At 37.4% G+C, this 22078-nt stretch overlaps 1 protein-coding gene across 7 annotated transcripts in view; it reads left to right on the forward strand.

The window, feature by feature from the left end:
- SUPT3H (SPT3 homolog, SAGA and STAGA complex component) overlaps positions 1-22078 on the forward strand; it is a 253602-nt gene that overhangs the window by 199137 nt on the left and 32387 nt on the right. For 5 of the 7 annotated variants that reach the window (XM_088052751.1, XM_088052745.1, XM_088052746.1 and 2 more), the window contains 4 exons: positions 1800-1912; positions 2603-2710; positions 3184-3372; positions 5797-5961. In XM_088052751.1, the coding sequence (XP_087908877.1) occupies positions 1800-1912; positions 2603-2710; positions 3184-3372; positions 5797-5961 (575 nt within the window). Of the gene's footprint in view, positions 1-1799; positions 1913-2602; positions 2711-3183; positions 3373-5796; positions 5962-22078 lie in introns of those variants that run through there. The other 2 variants (XM_088052748.1, XM_088052750.1) reach the window with 1 other exon arrangement.

Raw genomic sequence — 22078 nt, forward strand, 5'->3', positions numbered from 1 at the left:
TTTCTTTTTCTAATTCAGTATGTTTTTTATGTTTAGTTATAATTTGGTATCACACATCTGTGAGCCATTAGATAAATGATACTTCAGATTAGGGTGACTTCAGGAAATGAGAGGTTTGTGATAAAGTCATTTTTCAAACCCCAAAATTGCCATCTGGAGACAGATCAAATAAAAATCTTAAATTTGCAAAATAAAATAGAATGTTGCTGACCAAGAGATTGTGATCTATAAAAATATCTCAGTGCTATTTTCACAGTGTTTTTAAGTGACCATGTCTATATGGTTATTTTTCACTGACATTTAATATCATTAAAGAATAAGAGAATTACAGTGGTTAGAAAATAGTACCAAGAGAGACTTGGGCACAAATTCAATTGCACAAAATGAGCTGAATTAGAGAGGACGTACTAAAGGCTATGCAGAACATTTGTCTAAAGGCATCTTTTACTTATTTATTTCAGTAAAAATTGATTGTGTTACTATGTTTAACGAAGTGTATTACTGTAATACAAGCCCATAAAAACTGTGTGACAAGAGAATAAACCTGGAAGGGACTTTAGAAACCTGTTCAAAAAATATATATTAATAATCACGTCTCCAGGTATCTCTGCACTTTTAAAGACAGGCAAAAGAAAAGGTCCCTCAAAGAATCAAGTACTACAGAATTGCAAACTTAAATTCTAGGGAACATTTTGTGATCATTTGTCTCCCCCCTTCCCCTCCCCTTCCCTTCCTTCCTCCTCTTCCCTACCCTTCCTTTTCCTTCCCTTCCTTTTCCTTCCCTTCCTTTCTCATTCTGTTGTTTGTTTTCCTTTCTTTGGTGATGCATTGTAGGCTTGCATTACCTCCTGAATGAAAGTAACCATTATCTTGACCTTTTTTCTGTTTAACACCTGACTTTTGTGTAGCTTTTTAGTCCTGATTAAAAATTCTTTTTTGAAAGAGTTGTTTCCACTTCCTTCAGATGATTTTTCCACCTTGTATTTTCTTCATTTTGGTTGTCCTGTCTCACAAACAGCCCTCATGAAGATCTGTCTCAATAGCTCCTTTCTGTCCACAGATTTCTATGATCATCTTGTCCACCACTGACCTAAGTAAGATCATCCTCTTTTTCCCTCCTTTTACTCTCTAAGCAAATATTACATTCTATCGTCCCATATTTTTCTCTGCGCTTTTTCTGACTTGATCTCACCCATTACCAGTGTGAAGTTCTTGTATGAATGTTGACTATACATCTATTCTTACTTCTTTATATCCAAAGCACACTTAAAAAACACTCTTGTACAAATAATTTTGGCTCACTTGTCAGCACCTCAGCCCTGTAAAGTTAACACCAGGACTTCCAAGTTCTTCTGCCTTTCATTTGTCTTTGCTATTGTTAATACAATTATATCAATTTTATCTGGACTCATATCTGTATTGATTTATTTTAGTGTTTTTTTTTTTAATTCATAGAAGATGTAATGCAATAATTTTATTTATTTCACAGTAATATATTCTAAAGCAAGTTTGTCCAGTCCATACTCCTCTGAGGTTGACCCTTCCTTGTTCTGAAATCTCCTGTGTGATCAGTTAGCTTGTGTTTTTTCTCTTTGTTCCATGCGCTTATGGGTCTCCAAAATGTATGAAATAACAGTCTTTCCCCACTGGTTCCATTTTGATAATTCTTTCTTTGGCCAATCAAATCATGCTCACACTAATTGCTTCAATTTTGCAGTATTTCTGTAACCCAAAAAATGGATTATTTTGGCCTATCTGTCATTAACTTCTCTTTTTCCCCTTATGGTTTTAACTGACAGCAAAGAAAGCATCCAAATTCCGTGACTGGCTGGACTGTAGCAGTATGGAAATAAAGCCAAATGCAGTTGCAATGGAGATTTTGGCATATTTAGCATACGAGACTGTGGCCCAGGTAAGGGACTGATTTAACTCTAGTGAAAATGAATTAATTACTCTTGGAGGTACTTCAACCTCAGGGTGTGGGTTGTAAGCCCCTTCAGAAATGCAATCACTGCTTCAGCTCTCCAAACTACCTGTCTTCATGGAGTCATGGGATGGTTTGGGTTGGAAGGGACCTTAAGGCTCATCCAGTTCCAACCCCCAGCCATGGGCAGCGACACCTTCCACTAAAGCAGCTCAAAAATCTGGGCTGTCTTTCAATTTGCTGTGTGACAGATGTGTGCTGTGCTGTGTTCATCCATCTCATACACAAACAGAAATGTTTTATAGAGGCTGCAGAAGAGAGGGGAGTCCAGCACAAACCTTTTTCATGTCCAAACTGAAACCACACACTTTGCTATGTGACCTCTGGCAGTGTGCTGAGGCTCATTCAATCCCATTGCACAACTGGATTAGAAAGAAGGATTTCCTGGAAAACAAAATGTTACCTTAGTGCCAAGCCGAGCCCTCTTGGGTAGATAGATTGCTCCATATATTTACAGAAGTGGAAAAGAAAGGCTCTCTAGGCTGAAATATCTGGATTACTATTTTCATCTGAGAAACACTGAGAATATTGTGGTTCAACCCACAGCCCTCACTCTCCCATTGTTACAATGGCATTTTTAGTACCATGTCAGTAACCTCACCTGTTTTGCCCCTCCAGCTGGTGGACTTGGCCCTTTTGGTTAAACAGGACATGACTTCCAAAGCTGGTGACCCATTCAGTCATGCCATATCTGCCACCTTCATACACTACCACAACTCTACTGAGGTAAAACTTGCTTTTTCACATATAAATGTATTTTATGTTTTGCTTTTACATGTATTTTCTCCAGAGTTGTCAGTATTGAATGTGGTATTGGTACGGACTTCTCTTATGGAGTTTATAAACTTTGAAGTTATGGATCTAGATGGAAAGACATTAAATTTTAATTCTGAATTTTAAATACTTAGCAGCATCTTTATAATGAAATAAAAATACTTTTTTTTTTTTTTTAAATTCCTTTTCTCTGTGTTCAAGGGTCTGTTGCAAATTTGGAGATAAAAGTTTTTTAAATTGGCAAGTGCACTAAGTACTGTGTTGCATGCATTGATGTTATACAGATATTGTAGTAACTTCCAGAATGAGAAAGCCGAATTCTGTATTGCATCTCTTCCAACAGGGAATTTGAGAAGGAAATAATTAGGGTGGGGTTTATTTGTGATTTGATTACATTTTGGCTGTTTGACATCTTGCTTTTACAGCCGCATCTCTTAGGGCAGTCTACGAGTGTGAAGACCAGCCTTGAGTCCCCTGAGAACACACCACCCCCTACACCCACTCCACCAGCATCAGCAGGGCAGCAGCACCTTGGGAAAACCCCCTCAGGAGCCTTGGGGAATGGTGGAATTGGACAGGACTCCACCAAATCCAAACAAAGGAAAAGAAAAAAGGTATTTAGTGTACAATCCTGGAGGGAAAAAAAAAAGAAAAATTAAAAAGAAACCAAAATATCCTCAGGAAATCCTCACAGAATCGCAGAATGGTTTGGGTTGAAAGAGCCCTTAAAAATCATCTCATTCCAATCCCCTGTCATGGGCAGGGTCACCTTCCACTAGACCAGGCCTTCTCCAGCCTGGCCTTGGACACTTCCAGGGATGGGGCAGCCACAGCTTCTCTGGGCACCCTGTGCTAGGGCCTCACCTCCCTCACACTAAATAATGTGTCTAGTCTTAAATACTGATTTTAACCAATATGATATATTAATGGCCATTGTAATTGTAGGGCCAAATGTGTGGTTTGGTGCTTTTTTTCTATCAGAATTATGCTAAATTGTCCTAATGTATTTTGTTAAGGTGACAACTGCTGCTTCTAAGATAACCTTCTCCTCTACAGGCACAGAAATTGAGACCACCCCAAATGAGCATCCCCTTCTCTGACAGGGGCAGCAAGCACAGCTTTTAAGGGTCAAAATACAAGCAAAACATACAAAGGGCTGCTTGTGATTTTCCTGATACCAGCAGCTTGAGGTGACTGCTGCCCTTGCCTTTAACAGCTTTGCCTGACTTGCTTTGTTTTTATACCAATTGTTTACATTCAAGCTAAGTGTTTGTTAACTTTGCATAAAAAAGGGGTCTCATACTCAGAGTATGAAATATAAGTGTTACAATTCCTGTCTTTTGTTGCAGAGTCTTGGTGTTCTGACAGGGATACATGTACCAAAAACCCACAGGAGAAATCAATGTGATTAAGTGAACTGGATAGGAAAACCTGTGCTGGTCACTTGGGGCTGTTTTGAAGAAATGTGATGGCAGCGCTCATTTTGCTGAAAAGCAATGGCATGACTTGGGATTTTATTAAGTGTTTTGTTATTAAAAATACTCAGTTTTCAGGGTAAAACTGGTGATTTCTACAGTGATAAGGTAGAAAAAAGTATTTTCTCCTGGTGTTATCAGTGCTGTGGAGAGTCCTGAAGGGTTCAACTTCCTCCTGTCCTTATTGTACACTGTTTATAAAGCTTTTAGTGAATCCTGGAAAGACTTCTGCTTTTTCCTCTTCCTTTTTATGTTATATTTGATTATGTTTCATTCCTGTGGCTGATTTTCATTATAATTCCTAGGAACAGAATTTTAGCTGGAGGTGTAGTTTTTGATACATTGTATTTTACTGATGCTGCGAGTTTAAGTTCTTAGTGTTTAACTAAATGCCTTTGAAAATAGTTACATTCCAAAAAGTACTCAGTTTTAATTAAATATTCTCATGATTTATTCCATTTGCTTAGGGATCTACTGGATATAAATGAGGCAAACAAGTTAACTTGGTAAAAAATACTATTTTTAGGCCATGAAGGCCCAGTCCAGCAGAAAATATTTGAGTTTCATATTCCCTTTATGGATGTCAATCAGCAGAAGAATCTGCCATCATATTATGAATAATTCTGTGTGTACTCACAGGCTCCAGTGGATTCAGTGCTCTTGAAAATAAAACACTGTAAAAAATACCCCGATTTTGAGAGCATTAGGATATGGTGTGAATGTATGAGGGGGCTGTGGATGTGTATACATTAAACTTCAGGGTATAATTAAAGTTTTTGTCACTCTCAGTGCACTCACAATTTTCATTAATTTATTGCCAAGCAGCCATCATTAGATAAGTAATCTGAATTGTGGCAAGCAGCTGTGTCTAGATGGAGCCTAAACCAACATTTCATGTTGCCTAACAAGGAGAGAAGAGTAACTTTCTTTTAAAATCCCAGGAATATTATTGTACAATCAGTGTGCTGGTAGTATTATTATTTTTACCTATTTAGGTTCCATAATCAAAAAAGTTACTTGAAATTTTAAAGCTTTCCAGTTCAAGATAATTCAATTTTTTTTTACATCTTTCTAACACCATTATGTCACATGTTTCAACTTCAGATTTTACGTTGATACTACTCAATGGTGATTTTGGTGTCAAATTGCTTTCCACTTCAGGTGCTTGTTCAATATTTTCCCCACCCCTTGACATCATAATAAGAGTCTGAAGTGTTTTTAGAATAGTTTCTGTGGTTATTGCAGTATGACTTATATGACCCTTTCATTTTAGTCTGAACATTTTCTGCTCTTTTCAATTACAACATAGAGCAGCACTAGGTGAAAGATTTAAAAGGACTAACGGTGTTCTTTGGATCTCTTAAGCAAAGTTCATGTAAAAGTCCTCTTTAATTTGTTAATAGCTTTTTTCTCTCTGATGTAGTGTGTGGCACCGATGATGTGTGTCCTCGTGAAAAAAAAAAAATTGGTCCATTTTATAAAGGTTTATTTTCATACTTTATGCACTGTAGGTCTGTTGTGTGTTTTTGATTTAGTCACAATTTATGTGTTTTTCTGTTGCAGAGCACTGCAGCCTGTGGGATGGAGGCTCAAAGTGATGCCATCCAGCCCAGCCACATCAGAGAGGCCATTCGACGCTACGGCCACAAGATTGGCCCCCTTTCCCCATTCACAGTACGTAATAACAGAGTTATAAAAAGTTATATTTATAATCTCAAGGAACTCTGATTTTCAAGTGGTCAAATGAAGAAGCTTTGGAATTGTTGAGAGCAATTTGTGGTGACTGTAATTTTCTTTATAAAAGTGGCATAATTCTCTTGGGAAATAAAACTTAGTAATTTCTGTCTCTTTTTGGAAAGACAAAAAAAAAAGGATTTTTTTTTCCTTTCAAATATTATTTTCTTTCAATTACAAATTATGCTTTTTTGTTAGTGTTTAAATTTTCTGTTTTTCCAAAGTTTAGGTTTACAGTTATTTTAAATTATATGTATTCCAATATGGTGAAGAGCACTTTATATTCTAAAATTAGTTTTGTGTCAGATACGGCTTCTATTGGATGTTGAACTCTCAAGTGACACATTTACGGCTGGGGAAAAAGAGAACGGGTTTTTTAGACAACTTTGAACCTCCACTGTAATGTAATAGAACTGAGCTTGTGGTAAAACACTGATGGTTCTGAGATGGGTTCTGAGGTTTTGCCATCATTTTTTCTATGCAAATTGCAAATCCATTGTTCAGAGCAGCCAAACGAATTCTTTATTTAATTTTCTCAGTTGATGAAAATGTGAAAGCAGTTCATCTCCAATGTCATAAATTGGGGTCATTTTCTTCTCATCTACTGTTCTGTGTGGCATTTATCCTGCTTACCTCAGAATATGTGCACCTAGAAAATAATAAATGTCGAAGAAATCATTACAGGAAATAACAAAAAAAATCCACCAAAGGATCTGGGATTTTTAGGATTTCAGCTCCTAAAAATCAGGAAGAAATTGTCCAGTTTCTGAGAGATTTTAGGAAAGGTAATTTATTCTGAATTTGGGTGAATTCATTTATGTAAACGTGATACAGAGGTACATGAAGGCCATAAAAATAAAGGAAATAGCAGGACTTCAGAAGCAAGGATCAAGACAAATAAGAGAAAATGAGTAGATGAAGCTATAATTTTGCTAGTGCCAAAACTAATCAGTGCTTTTATAGATGGCAGTGAAAGTTTGATTTATTAATGATAATTAATAAACAATCACGATGAATTGTCTTTATGTAACTTCACCTTTCTCTTTTGCCACTCAAAAATGCTAGATTAATGTCATGTAAAGCATGGGGCAGAATTTCCAGTCCAAAACAGAAAGATGTCTTTAGCAAAAGTTTGCTAAGAGATATAGTTAAGAATATGGCAATAGCTTCTGAAAGCAGAGAATGTATTTAACTTGATTTAAAAAATGTAAAGAGCTCACATAAACAGCTGCAGAAAGGTGAATCTTCCCTCCATGACCCTCACTAAAAGTGGCTTGGTCAATTTTTAACCAAAGTTCAAATTTTTTCTTCTACCACAAGGTATAATAAAATACCCTGGTTTTAGTTGGGATTTTATGTCCTCCATTCTTGTGAACTTCCCAAACAGTGTAACTGAACAATTTAATTTGTTAACATTACCTACAGTCAACGTGGTTGATGAGAGGAGCAGATCTTGTTCCCTTTGAACAAGCCAAGAATAAGAGGGAATCTTGGGTCAGTTTCTGGATGCCTACAGATGTTGTAGAGCTGTAACACAATTCTGCTTTTAATGACAAGGCTCAGGGAAAGTATTTTGAGAGGTACTGCAGAGTCTGCATTTAGGTCTTTTCCCCTGTGAGTGCCCTGATTGGAGTTTTGGGGAGGGACGTGGCAATGACAATTGTCCATACAGCAACCAGAAATTCTAGGTCTTAATTTGGCACAAATGTGAATGTGAGTACTGAGTGCCCTCTGCAATCTGCATTAATGCAGATTTCCACAACAAACAGAATTTAATGATGGCCAGACCTGGGGGCATGTGTGTAGCCAAACTTGAGGAAATGAATTAACAGAACTGATACAGATTTTTATGTAATCAGGCATGGCCATTTCCTCAGATCTCAGCAGCATGTCTCTGTGTGACACCACCCATGTAGGCAGTGAAAAACCTTGGTAAAATATTAGAAGTCTGAGCTGTTCTCTGCAATGTCTGAGGAGAAAATTGTATCAGAAGGATCAAAACCCTGCCCTGAATGCTTTGAAGCAGCTAGAAGGGGTATTTTTATGGATCAGTGTAACAGCCAACAGACTGGCAGTTGTCAAGGGGCTGCTGCATTCAGAAAGTTCATACCTGAACCCAAACCACCAGGGGATTGGTTTTCTAATAGGAAAAATGGAATTGAACAGTTGTGTTGTCCTGCACAAGCATGGATGATGTGGAAAGAGAACTGCCAATTCCATTCCAGCAGTTCTTATGGAAAGCCACTTTTTAAAAAAGACAGAGTTGAGGAGTGAGAAAGCTTCCTGCTTTTTCAAGCTACTGAATAGCTCAGTCCCACACATAGAACTGAGATTTAATTTCTGTAAAAAGAAAATACAGAAGAATATTTTTCTTTTAAAACATACATATACTTTTGTTTTCTTAAGATAATGAATATGTATTTGTAAAGCACAGTGATATTTTTTTCACATTTTTCCCTTTTTCGCTGTTTCGTCATGATTGTCAGTCTCTTCCATCTGATTTGGTGATAGCTGTTCCTAAGGAGTTGGTTTTAGAAGAGTTAAGCTATACAATTTATTCTTTAGCAGTATTTGATGGATGTTGGTTTGGATGGAAACAACACTTTGAAATTTTTATAATCATATGGTAAATGAGAACTAACATTAAACCAGTGAAAATGATCCGTTTGCATTTATTTTGACCTTAATAGCTATGTCAGAATGACTAACATAATTAGAGCATTTAGTTTTTGTCTCCAAGTGCAAGCCACAATGGAAAGCAGCAAGTGTACTCTAGATTCTTCTGCATTGTATCATGTCTAAGGTAGTTTAGACATATGTTTTATCCAAATATTTTCTATTAATGGTATTGGGTGGTGCTCAGTGTTTCCTACTTTAAAGCATGGTCTAGACTTTCAAAAATCAGAGAAATATTAAGCAATAGCACCATGTAATTTTGCAAGACAGGAATGGGAAGTCTGGAACTCTCCATCATATCTATATGCAATTCCATGTGCTGTACCTGTGTCTATTTCTATGTGCATTTAAGCTAAGGGAGTGCATAGTGAAATGATGTCCAGTCTTGACTGGGCCTCTAGGAATAATCCTAATATTCTTCCAAATAATATTCTGAATAATAGTATTTATTATGCCAAGGTGTTCACAAAAATATTAGGTGGCTATTTCTTACCATGAACACAAGCATAATGTCACTAGAGAAATTATTTTGAGTTATTTGAATTGATTGTATTTCAGACAGTTGGGGTAGCAAAAAAAATAACTCTTTAAAGAGTATTTATTCTGTGAACAATACACAATGCTGACCTGGAATCTTGATAGGAGCAGCTCTAAGGGTTGCATGAACTGTCTGTAAGTAGTGCTTATGACCACGAGAGCAGCCCTAGCAAAAAGGACAGCTGTGATCCTTTGCTCTGAAATGAAAAGCAAAGTGATCAGCTACAATAGTGAAAGACCACAGGCTAAAGGAACAAGAAAATGTTTCCAAAGCAGATTCTTTGTCTTTAGTTTATGCCAGTTCTGAAATGATGTGTTTCAGATGTTTAGTTAAGAGAAACTGAGTTCACAAATGTAAATTGTAGTCCTGCACAGGCTCATGGCAGACAGTGGCCATTATTCAGCAGCTTGTACATGTGTAAATGGGGTGTATTGAATGAACAGGGGTATAACCAACATTTCCTTGGGTATTTATGTTTTGGGGAGAATGTTCCTTCAGCCTCCCAGGCATTTCAGTATGAAAAGGCTTGCTAGTCTAAACCTTCTCTTGTTAAATATTTCAGTCTCACAGAATTGCCTATGCAGCATAAAACAATGAATATTTACAAACCTGTGTTTATAATATTGCTTGTGACATTCCCTGCACAAAGAACATGTAACACCAGAGAATGTAATTTGGCAGAGACTTGGATTATTTGGGCCTTACAGAGCCCTGCCTATACTCTTAGAGGTTCTTAAATATTAAATGCAAGTATCCCATGTGGACTTCAGTAGATTATATATACATGGTAATCATAGTTTCACAATCAATTTATACGTTTAGTCAAGGTCTTTTACTTCTGATGTTTTTAAAGTGTTTTTTATTGGTCCTGATTGAGCTCAGCTTTTATGCAAATGCTTAAATCAGTTTCTGTGGTGAAAAACACTGAGGTTCATCATGGATCTTTAATAATTTCAATATAATAAAGATGCCTTTGACTCTATTAACTTCCCCTAAAATCAAAATCTGTGGAATAGTAGCTGATGACCTGGCAAAGCTGAGCTTATGAGAGACTAAACCAGCAGATTCAGGGGGTTGAAAGAAGAGAGGGAAACCTTTAAAATACAAAGGTAAATGTGGCAGTATGATATTTGTGGAAGAGGACATTTTGGAAAGCCAGTTTGGTGTAGGTGCCTTAAACTTCAAGAAAAATTCGACTTCACATTCACCAAGTCACAGAATGGGTCAGTTGGAAGGGACCCCTGGAGGTCTTCTGGTCCAAGCTTCCTGCTCAAGCAGGGTTCCCCAGAGCACAGGGCACAGGGTCGTGTCCATGGGGCTTTGGAGTATCTCCAGAGATGGAGGCTCCACAACCTGGAATTGTCATCCAGAGGATTTGGTCTGCACCTTAGTCCTCTTAACTGAAAGAAATTTCTTCTTGCATGTTTCAGATCAAAGTAGTAGTGAGAAGAAGTTCTGGAATATAATCTTCAATAATTGCTTCTATAGCCACAATGTGGATACAGCACAGCTGAATTTTTCTAAAGCATTTGAATGATAAAAAGTTTTGAATGCTGTTTCCGAAAGAAATTAGTTACATGGAAACTAAATAAAAAATCTCTGATACTTAGGGTCCTGTAAAATATAGACTGCCCATATTGATATTCATAATCAATTGATACTGATTTTGAAGAAGTCGGTATTTCATTCTTAATCACTTCTCAAAAATGAAATGTATGTATTTCTGTCAAAAGGCATTTGAAAACTTTCCCTTCTGCTACACATTCAATTTCTGATATAGAAAAAGTCAAATTGACATTTTCATGCTTTCTTCTCATTTTGAAAGCAAAAAAAAGGCATTTTATTTCATAAAACAGTTACATATTTATGATGTCTTTGTCTATACTTCAAGCTGTTGTCTGCAGTTATTTGTAATTCTACAGTGTTAACACTTCGTGTTTGAAAAAGATGAATTATTATTCTATAAAACCAGTAGGAAGTCAAATCTCACTCTGGAAATCTTGTTCTGTTCTCTTCCAACCCCCATCCCAAGGTTCCTCCTTTCAGATTTATGAAAGAAAACATTTCTTTCTGTAAAAGGTTTTTGTATGCCAGCATCTGGAAGTGTTTATTTCAGTGGCGTGTAATCTATCTGTGGATTTAGTTAGCACCAGACCCCCTTTTGTGTACTCCTGACTTAAAATTTTTATAAATGATCTTGTTGAATTTGTGCCAGTGTGCACATGGTTTGGCTGATTGCTGCATATATCCTTTACCTGCCAGTCACCTTTGATTTATATTCCTTCCCTCCTGCTTTTGCCTCCAAAAATGGTGCCACTGAACTGTCCTCTAAATCATCTTATTGGATAAATTGCTCCAAGATGAGATGGCACAGTTTTGGCCGACTCCTCGACAGAAGGCATTCCTATAATCCCTCCTCTCCTGCTTTCTGTAGGACCATTCAAAAAAGAGAAGGAACAGGGGAAATGGGGCTCCCTCTTCGATCCCAGCACTATTTCTTCCAGTGCTGTTCAGAAATGTAAAATGGGACATTTGACTTATATGGCTCTTAATACCATCTGAAGACCTATAAACTGATTGAGAATCTTTCACATCTCCTCTCCTGAGCTGAACTTGTTCATTAGATAAATCTCATCCTGATAATATAGTTAATAGGGTTTTCTCCCAGAAAGATTAAAATGTTAAAGAATAGCATATTCAAGAATATAATAAAGCCTTTCATTTAGAATAGATTATATAATATATATGACAGTTCTTTCCATTATAAAAATCCCTGTTGGTTTCCTTAAGCTAAATAGCTAATACTCCTTCAGAATAACAATAGTTCTGTAAGTTTTACTTAATGGCATTACTAATTTGGAGAGTTTTATGAAGTTTCTTGGAGAAAAGCAGGTGTCTTGGCAATAATTTAAAAGGTTCCCAATTTGTGGTAGCAGATTCAGGGGGTTTTATGTTTCTAAAAAGGGAGACCAAGCTGCATAATGCTTAAGAGTGTCTGACACAATGATGTATCATTTTGGAGTAAGTTTCCAAAAGTTCATTGGTCATTAAATGTGCTGCTTGACTTTATATTGCAGTTTCCCAGCTGTCCCTACTGGGAGTAGTCTTAACGCTCCAACAGAATTTATTAATGAGGGCACAAGCTCACAGTACTGATGAAGCAGTAAAGTTTCCCAGATGATTTTATTGAACAGGAACATAGATTTATAGATAAGAGAAAAAATGTCATTGAAGTAGATTTGAAAAGAACTTGCTCCCTTTCTGCAGAGCAGTAGGAAAATATTTACTGTCTGGATAATATTTGATAACCTGTGGGGATATTTAAAATTCTTGGATTGCACATACATCAGTGTCCTACTAAACAACAAAGTACATGTTGCAAGCAGCACATGAGGTTTTCAGGCAGCATAGATGTGGTTCTGTTGAGGCAGGAAACACTGGCATGGATTGACTCTGTAATGCAGTTTGTACAGCCACACAGAGGGCTGTGCTCCATTGTGTCACTGCCTGTTCAAACCTGTTATGCTGGAAGGGCTGAACAAAACCTGCATCTTTCTCAACACAGAAGCTCACACTGCAAAATTCTGTCATTTTTCATATCTACTGGGTAAAAAATCTGATTTGTGAGATAAATTTGCTAGCTCTGTTAGTGAGAAGATAAATAAACAATAAGGTTTACAATCAGCTGAATTTCTCATGTAAACAAAAGCTACTCCTAATCTCATAAACCTTATATAATTATTTTTTTTCTAACTGTATGGGCAGATTCAAAACATACTGGAGGCTTTTCAAGCATAGTTGTACTGATGTAAAATGATCTGAGGGTAAGAATATGTTACTTTTTAAAAGTGTGTGTTCTTAAGTGCCTCCTGAGAGGCTTAAAAAACTTTAGTATGGATGAGAATCTGACTTCTGGTACTTTGCTCAAGGCAATCTAACATGTACATAAATATGTATTTCAAGGGTAAGGTAAGAACTATAATTCTAGAGCAGATACTGGGACAAAAAGGTACTTAATTCAGTGTTCCAAGATATTTCACAAAAATAAATATGTCCTTCTTCCACAATTTGCATTAATTTTTGTAAAGACAGTGGTATTGCATCCATGCAGCAGGTACATTCTGGTACAAGAGTTAATAAACAGAAACTTGGTTGTTGAAGAATCCTAAGAACAAAATGGAAGAATCTTAAAAGGAAAGTGTATTTTTTTTACTTGTCTTTGCACAGAATTATAGTGCAGCTCCCTGCAGGATTCATGTTTTTGTGATTTTGTTAGCCCATGGACAATGCCATGTACTTACACAATTATATATAGTGCAGGATCAGTTGCAGTTGTATTTTATACCATTCTTTCAGATTCCTCTTGAAAATGAGTGTTCATTCATATTTTTCTCCTTGAAAGATTTGAAAGTGCTTTGTGAACTGGAGCTACACGTAGTTGTCAGTTCACTCTCAGGGCTGCTCTGAGCCAGCTCAGACTGAGATGCAGCAGCTGTGAGTCAGCAGCAGCGCTGCCCAGCACTGTAGCACAGGATGTGAGCTGTCTGGATGAAACATTATGAGAACTTTAGGATCAAGGCTGTTTGAATTGGAATTACAGTTGAAGAAAAATTGCATGAAACTTCATTTCTCGTGAGTAGGATCTTCATTTTGGGTGCTGCTTGTAAGACTGATGCTTGACAGACGTGTCCTGTTGTGTTGAGCTTGGATAGAAGGACAGGCTGGATGGGGCTTGGAGCAGAGTTGTCTAGTGGCAGGTGACCCTGCCTGTGGAGATGGAACTAGATGGTCTCAAAGGTCCCTTCTAATCCAAACCATTCTAAGATTCTGTGATTCCATGATAGAATCATGTGGACATCTCTGGCATCCCTGACTTGTCTCTTCACAAATAAAGAACGTAAAACCTCTAGAATGGCAGAGTAAATCTGGAAAGGGGCAGATAATAATATGGGAACACCAAAACCAAGTGGAGATATTTTTTATAACTCTTATCATCTGTTATTTTCCCTTTTAGTTTCCTACTCTTGTTCCTTAGGTCTTATAATGATACTCAAACTCAAGTACTTGTTCAGCTTAGCACAGGAAAGGGCAAAAGATTCCTGAATAAAAGCTGGGATTTTGTGCTTCATTTCACTCCATTTATCATGTCCCACTCAGTGAGAAGTCACTTTTCATTTAAATCTTTGATACCACTAAGGACAAAAAAAAGGTATTGAATGTGTAGCAGTACAAATGATGTTTGATTGCCTCTCATTTGTGTCCCCTGTCTTCTTCATGCCCCGAGGCAAAGGTGCTCATTCTCCCCTCATCCCTCTGACATACCTCCAGGCATCAGAAGGCAATGCTGTGCTTTGGTTGCTAGAAAATCTCTTTAACACTGAAGTTTTATTTTCTCTAAACCAGACCCTTTTCTGGGAGCCTGGCTGTACACTTGGTACTGCTTTGAAATATTTCTCTAGGAAAATCAAGTGAAAACACCAGGCTTGAGGCAACCAAACACATTCTATGAATTTTATTTTGTAGTTTTTTTGTTCCTTCCCTGAGGTTTTGTATTATTCCAGCTTTCTGACTTTAGCTTCAAGGTTGTGTAAACCTCAATTCAGCAAAGCAGTCATCTGCTTAATTTTTAAACTATACCTACAGTCTGACAAAAGCATGGGCTAAATTGAGGCTTCTAGTATTATTGGTAATATAAGTTCTGATTCATCTATTATTTCAAGGATTTTTTAAAATTTATTGCACATAGGAGAAAAGGAGAGAGGGATGCTTGTAGGACATAAAATGGGATGAAATTAAGATCAGATTCTTCTTCTCACGTTGTAATATTTGCTCACTGGAAAGTTTTGGAAGATACTTAAAGACTTTAAACTTAAATACGATACAGCACTCCATCAATATTTTGGAGCTAGCAGACCTGAATAAAAAAAATGACAAGATGAAGAAAAATTCTAGAAAGGGATATCAGACTTCGGAAAATGAAAACAGTTACACAAGTACCAGTCTTGTTTTTAGTGCTGTGTGCTGCTGTACTTACATTTGTGACAGTGGTTTCCAGTTTAGGATTAAGCTTCAGCCAGGGCTTTCTGGTGCATCTCTTGTATCTGCTGTTCTACAGTGACAAAAGGTCACAATTGAGATGGTTTTCTTGCTTTTAAGCCAAGCCACTTCCTCCCATTTATACCCCCCCCCAGATAATTCAGTTCCCTTCATAGCAATTGAATTCTTTAGCTGCTTATTGGTAGAAATAACATACTTTCATCCATGACAGTCGGAGGAGAGGGGATATGGGAATGTATTTTTCATTAATAAGACACTTTTCTGTCTCTGGTGATATTTATGTTACTTAATATACACAAGGGTGAAAATATAAGATATTGGGCTTTCATAAAGACCCTAAGCTTTTCTTCAAAGCTCTGAGAATGTGTATAAAATAAGTGGTTTTCTTCAGGCTTCAATTGCAGAATGACTATAGAAGCTGGAGTACACCTAAGTGATTAAAAGACATCCAGTTCTGTTTTACTAATTTGGAATGAATTCCACAGCCAGGAGCTCTGCCTAAGAATTACATGCTTCTAGTTTCACATAATTTAAATTCTAATAATGCTAGGAGAAAAATAAGAATAAGTAATAATAATAATAAAAAGATCCAATAAAAATAAGAAGAAAAATCACACAATAAATATTTGCATAGGGTTGCTAACACTGGCTGGTGGGGGGAGGTTGGTATCCAGCCTGGAGGAATTGTACTAATGCAACATTCCAGGCTGTGTACTGGCACAGGTCAGTCTTAAAATGTGTTGATGTGCTGACAGGATTGTCATTTTTGATGGCAAAGAATTGGGACAACAGGAAAAAAATAAGACTCTCCAGAGATCCACGTGTGTTAGTTTTACTGCAGAAGGTGCTAAAACTGCTGGAAGTGAGCAGTCTCTCCATGCAGAATTATTGCAATGCAAACGGCCTGGAAGTGAGAAACAGTAATTTCATGAGGTAATTTTGTCAGTGGTGAAGGGTTTGGATATTTTTTTTTCCTTCCAAGAAGGACAGGTTATTAATATTTACCATCAAGAAAACTCTAGTTCTAATTGGTGTTTAGATATGATGCTTAAATTACCCTCAGAAGATATAGTGGAGGATTGGAGTGTGGATTAAGTGCTTCTGAGAAAAAGCATTCAGCTGTTTCTGCATCTGTTAAAAAGAAAGTTAAAACAATCTCACCATTGTGCATAGAGGGTTTTTTTTTTATTTTTAAAAAAGAGCAGATGGTACAGAAGGAAGGTATATGCTTGTTGCCACGTTAGGAAACTTGGGATTTAATATCCCACGGGGTAGATGAGGCCCATCTTTATCCATAATTTGCTACAGTCATATTTAGGCGATAAAAATAGTTCACTAGATACAAAAGAGAGAAATTTAAAAGCTCAATAAACAGATAAAAAGCTACTAATTATGTCTCTTTAGAACACGTCGAAAGCCATTCATGTGATCAAGAAAGACTAATTTTGAGATGTAATTTTATATCCAGTTCCACATCATTAGAAGTAATGAGACATTTTGAGTGCTTAGCCTGAAATACTTAAAAGAATACTGGGGTTTATTGTAGATTTTTAAAGGTGCATGATACCATTTCTTTAAAGTGAGATTTTTTTTTTTCTGGAGTCTCAACTTCCATAACAGAAGTAAAAGGTCATTTAACTTTAAAAAGGAGGGAAAACAATCTCATTAGTAATGCTTTTCAGTGTAAGAACATGAGTCAAGATCCAGGATTCCTCTGTATTTCTGTATTGTTCATCTTACACAAATGCAGAACAGGAGTTAATGATAGCTCAATGCATTTTGCAATTTAGAGACATGACAAATTATAAGATTTGATAAGATAAACAGAAGAGTGAAAGGAGATAGTATTGTTTAGCTAGTGAGGAAGTGGTATCAGTATATAAATTACCCAGTCACTAAGAGACTTTTTCCTGTAGGAGTCACAGAAGAGTTTTAAGAATGAAGTGACAATGGGTGATGATGTTCATCTGCTGTTTGATTTTTCCTACCAGAAAAATGTTGCAGGAGATGTGCTGGATTGAATGTTTGCTTTGTGCACAGCAAAAAGTGGCAAGTGAGGTGGTCCAGGTTGGAATCTGACATTTGATGGGAGATGTGCTGCTGCACAGGAGGAGGGTGTCATGAGGGGAAATGGAAAGCAGCTTCTAACACATGTGGCTAAGAGGAAAGTCAAAGTGATGGGTGGAAGAAATGAGCTTAGCAGGGTTCTTATGACTTGATACAAACAAGAAAATGTTGTTTTTCAGAGCTAGATTCCTCAGTGTTTCTGTGACTTCCACAGATTGGAATCTTGATGAAGGGTAAGGAAGGCTGTTACGTGCCACTAGGATTGTTATCGGGAAAGAAAAATATAAAATGCAGCTGCAGTCCTGGAGTGAACAGAGTATCCAGCCTCAAAGATAAAAGCTGTGTTACACACCTTGATGATGGTGAGGGACACGGGGTTATTGATGAACAGAAATGGAGGATTTGGAGTAGGTGGGAGATGAGGAATTCCAGTTTATTCACATTCAGCCTGAGCTGGCAGCTTGAGAGCTCTTAGATGGACATAAAAATCTAACTAGTGCTGAGTTATTCAGCCTTTATCAGTTGTACTTTAAGGTAAGGAACACTTGCAGCCATGTCTGTGAGCAAAGGTTACAATGCAGAGTATTATTTGCTTCCTCTAATTTATTGCATACTTCCCAATTCATCAAAGCACAATTTCCTTTTAGGTGCTGAAGCAAACCCTTATATTTCTTATTTCTTCTTGGAAGGAAATAATTCCCAGCTTCATAAAGTTTATTTTCAAGGAATTGTGGGTAAAAATTTTCTAATAATGTCTTTTTCCAAAAGAAGGTAATATTTCATGTTAAAGTGATGTGGAACTATTCAGCTGCCTGAAGTCAGCAGCAACTGTTTGGCTTTAGTCCTTGCTGAAATAAATCTCAAGAGTAGCCCTAGATACTGGAAGTGTGTCACCATTAGAACTAAGGCTGATTTTGTAACACCAATGTAGAGGCAATAAAGGGGGACCTTATCCCTCTCTAAAATTCCCTGAAAAAAGGCTGTGGCCAGGTGGGAGTTGGGCTCTTCTCCCAGGTAACAAGTGACAGGAAGGAAATGGCCTCAAAGTACAGCAGGGGAGGTTGAGATTGAACATTGGAAAAATTCCTTCACTGAAGGGCTGGTCAGGCATTGGAGCAAGCTTCCCAGGGCAGGGATGGAATCACCATCCCTGGAAGTATTGAATAAATGTGTGGATGTGGCACTTGGGGACACAGTTCAGTGGTGAGTGCTGGGTTAATGGTTGGATACGATGATCTCAGAGGTCTTTTCCAGCCTAAATAATTCCAAGATTATATGAATGAAGCTTTGCTGGTTGCTCTGAGAAATCCCTTTATGCTGCTGTATTTCATGATATAGGCAGAGTGGCTGGAGCTCTGCATTCATAGTGAGTGTTGTAGGTTTAGAAAATTTACATTGCAAACTCATCAACTTTCCATTTCTCCAAAAGTAGTTTATTCAGGGTCTAGTTTCCTTGTCGGATATTTTTGGAGTGAAGTTAATTGAGGATTGTAAAATAATGAAGAGGACAAGGTAGTGACAAAGAGTTACTGAGTTACCTTTTGATAAATGAAGTGTAAGCAAGTTATTTTCATTCCAGAGAAGCCAAATGTTAAGTATTTCATCTACAAATTAAGCAAATGGGCAACATTTACAGTCTCTGGGGCTGTATCTTGCAAAGTAGGGATTTTGAAAAAGTGTCGTGGAGCCTTGAGGAATCACTCGAATGCAATGGGGCCAATCCAGTGCTGTAGCTGAAGGGTCTGAGGCAGTCCTCAGGCAGTCCTTGGGCAGGCAGGAAGGGGAATAGGAAATAGAAGAGTTTTCTGCTGTACTGGGGCAAATACGGCTAAAATGTGTGCTTGTGTTTTAGTGAGAACCTTAACAATTGGGTGAAATACTAGAAAAGACCAACATAGAGACAGGAGTGTATCAAACTGAAGAATGTGTTATGTAGGCAGTCATTAAGGACCCATAAAAAAGAAGAATCTCATGTCTTAGGGTTTTTCAGTCCTTGCATGCAAACCTATATGGATATTCAGGGTGGGATTCCTCTGGATAGACAGAAATATTTGTATCTGAGCACAGTGACAAACATCTGTGAGCACAACTACACAGGTTGCCCAGAGAAGCTGTGGCTGCCCCATCCCTGGAAGTGTTCAAGGCCGGGTTGGACGGGGCTTGGAGCAACTTGGAATAGTGGAAGTTGTCCCTGCCAGTGGCAGAGGTTGGAATGAGATGGTTTTTAAGGTCCCTTCCAATACAAACCACTCCATGATTCTATGATTTCCTTTATAGTCAATTGAGAGGAACAAGCATTTCTGGGCTGTAATTTATCTCTTCCTAAGGTAGCTGTTTAAGAGGGGTCAAATGGACCATGCTGTGGAAGTGCCTTTTTCTCTACCTTGACAGGATGATGTGTGTGAGGAGTCTCTCTAGTGCAACTTGACACTTAAGCAAGATAAATTCAAACTAGAAATAAGGCATATATATTTATAACAACATAACTAAGTGCTGAAATAACTTAGCCAATGATTGTGACGGATTATCCATGACTGGAAATTTAAAATCAAGAGGAGATGTTTCTGTAAAAGCCATGCTTAAGTTCAACCACAGCTATTGGTTCTGGAGAGCCAATTCAAGAAAATTGTGTGGGCTGTGTTATGAGTACAGTGAGGTTAGATGGTCCTTTCCATCCTCAAGAGCTATGAATCATCCTTTGCTGGTGCTTTGGTAAACTGTAAATGTGAAAATCCACTTTGAATGCAGGTCAGCAGCTTATTTGGTTTGAATTCTTGATGTTCACTCTTGATAGTTTCAAGGGAAATAATTCAAAATTTGCCTTCCAAATATAACAATTTCACTTCAGAGTTACCATTTTCAATACCTTTTCATTAGTTTTCTGTTATACAACATAGTCTTACCTTTTTTTCTAAAAAGAAAAATAAACTTCAGAACAATATAACACAAGGTTTTGGGAAGTAGATATTGATTTTGTAATTTCTGACATTTGTTTTTAGAAATAAAGTTTTGGTAATTATTCATTAAAACAAGTAGATTAGAAAGAAAAAAATCACGATTGCTTTTAAAAGCCAGTGGAATAACACTGTTTTGGAACCCTCCAAAAGTTTGGATCATTATTTCTGTATGTGCTATCTCTGTACCTTCTTATAAATATTCATATTACTGCTATATTGTGAATAAAATGGGCTAAATACACCACCTTAATTAGAGTAGTGGAAATAACAAGTTATTTCCATTCTTTGAATGTCTTTGGCAAATTTCCATTGTGTCAACATAATTAAGATATATTAATATTAATCTGGTAAGTACAGTAACTTTACATAGTGGAAAAATAAAATAAAATAAAATGGACCATGAGAACATTTTTCAATATCAATTTCAATTTTAATACTTTATATTCTTGTGAAAAGTTATAAAAATGTGTTATTAGTTTATTACCCCATTAAGAAAACAATGCAGCAACAGATGCTTGTTACCCTGATTTTCTCAGTCTGTTTATAGGGATGTTTTATCAAAATGGGTCTTTTAAAAGTTATAAAGATGTAATACTCTCCTAAATTAGGTCATAAATGCCTAATGTGGAAAACTAATACATTTTATTATTTTTCAAGTATGGGTTTATGTATATTAAAATATGCAGCTGTTAGGAAGTCTGGAGCTTGTATAACAGAAACATATTGCATTACAAGATGTTAGTGTCTTTCTGAGTATGTGCATTCTTTATACACATACCCACACAAGTTTTTGGCACATGGAAGAGACTACATTAACATTTTGGCTCAGTATTATTTTTTAATATACATTATTATTTTATGAATAGATATAAATGCTGAAAATACTGACCATGTACATGCATTTTTACTCTGTATTTGCCCAAATCTTGACAGCAGACACATACACAAATTGAGGAGGTGGATCTAAAGTGCAGGTATGAACAACATTCCATTCCAAAATCAGCAATCCTGTGCTGTGTTTCTGCACAAATGGTAGGAATTTCTGTACAAGGAGCAGTAACAATGTCTTAGTTTAAACCTCATTTTGTCTTCATGCTAAGCATGATGGAATGGATTTGTAGTAGCAGAGGAGGAGTTGAAGCACCTGCTTTTTTGAGGGTAGCATAGTGACCATGGCTGCTTTAGGAAATCACAGAATCCCAGAATGGTTCAGGTTGGTGGGACCACAGTGGATCATCTACTCCTACCTTCCTGCTCAAGGAGAATTACCCAGAGCACAAGTGTCCAGGCAGTTCTGGAATATCCCCAGTGAGGAGACTCCACTCCCTCTCTGGACAATCTGCTCAGGGCTCGGTCACTGCACGGGGAAGAAGTTCTGCCTCCTGTTCAGGTGGAACTTGCTGGGATCAATCCCTGCCTGTTCCTCTGGTGCCATTGCTGGATCCCTATGGAGCAGAGCCTGGTTCCTGCTCTGAGCCCTCCCTGCTCACAGGGACAACCAAGGATGAGGGCCCCTCTCAGCTGGGGCTCCCCTCGAGGCTGAACAGCCCCAGCCCCCTCAGCCTTTCCTGGGCAGGGAGATGCTCCAGTCCCTCCATCATCTTTGTCACTGGGATCTGGACCCATTCCAGGAGCTCCAGGTCTCTCTTGTCCTGAGGAGCCCAGAAATGGTGCAACCAGAAGAATTTTTCCAACTTAAATGATTCTGTGATTCTATGATCTGCAAAATTTCCCATAATTTGAAGTGGATAGACCAGGTGTCAAAGATGTTACTGAACCTCAGACTCCATTCTCCACTGATGGAAGTCTTTAATGG

Source organism: Pseudopodoces humilis, chromosome 3 (genome assembly GCF_049639895.1).
Source record: "Pseudopodoces humilis isolate 2021_Gansu_Grassland_sample_001 chromosome 3, ASM4963989v1, whole genome shotgun sequence".
NCBI lineage: Eukaryota > Metazoa > Chordata > Aves > Passeriformes > Paridae > Pseudopodoces > Pseudopodoces humilis.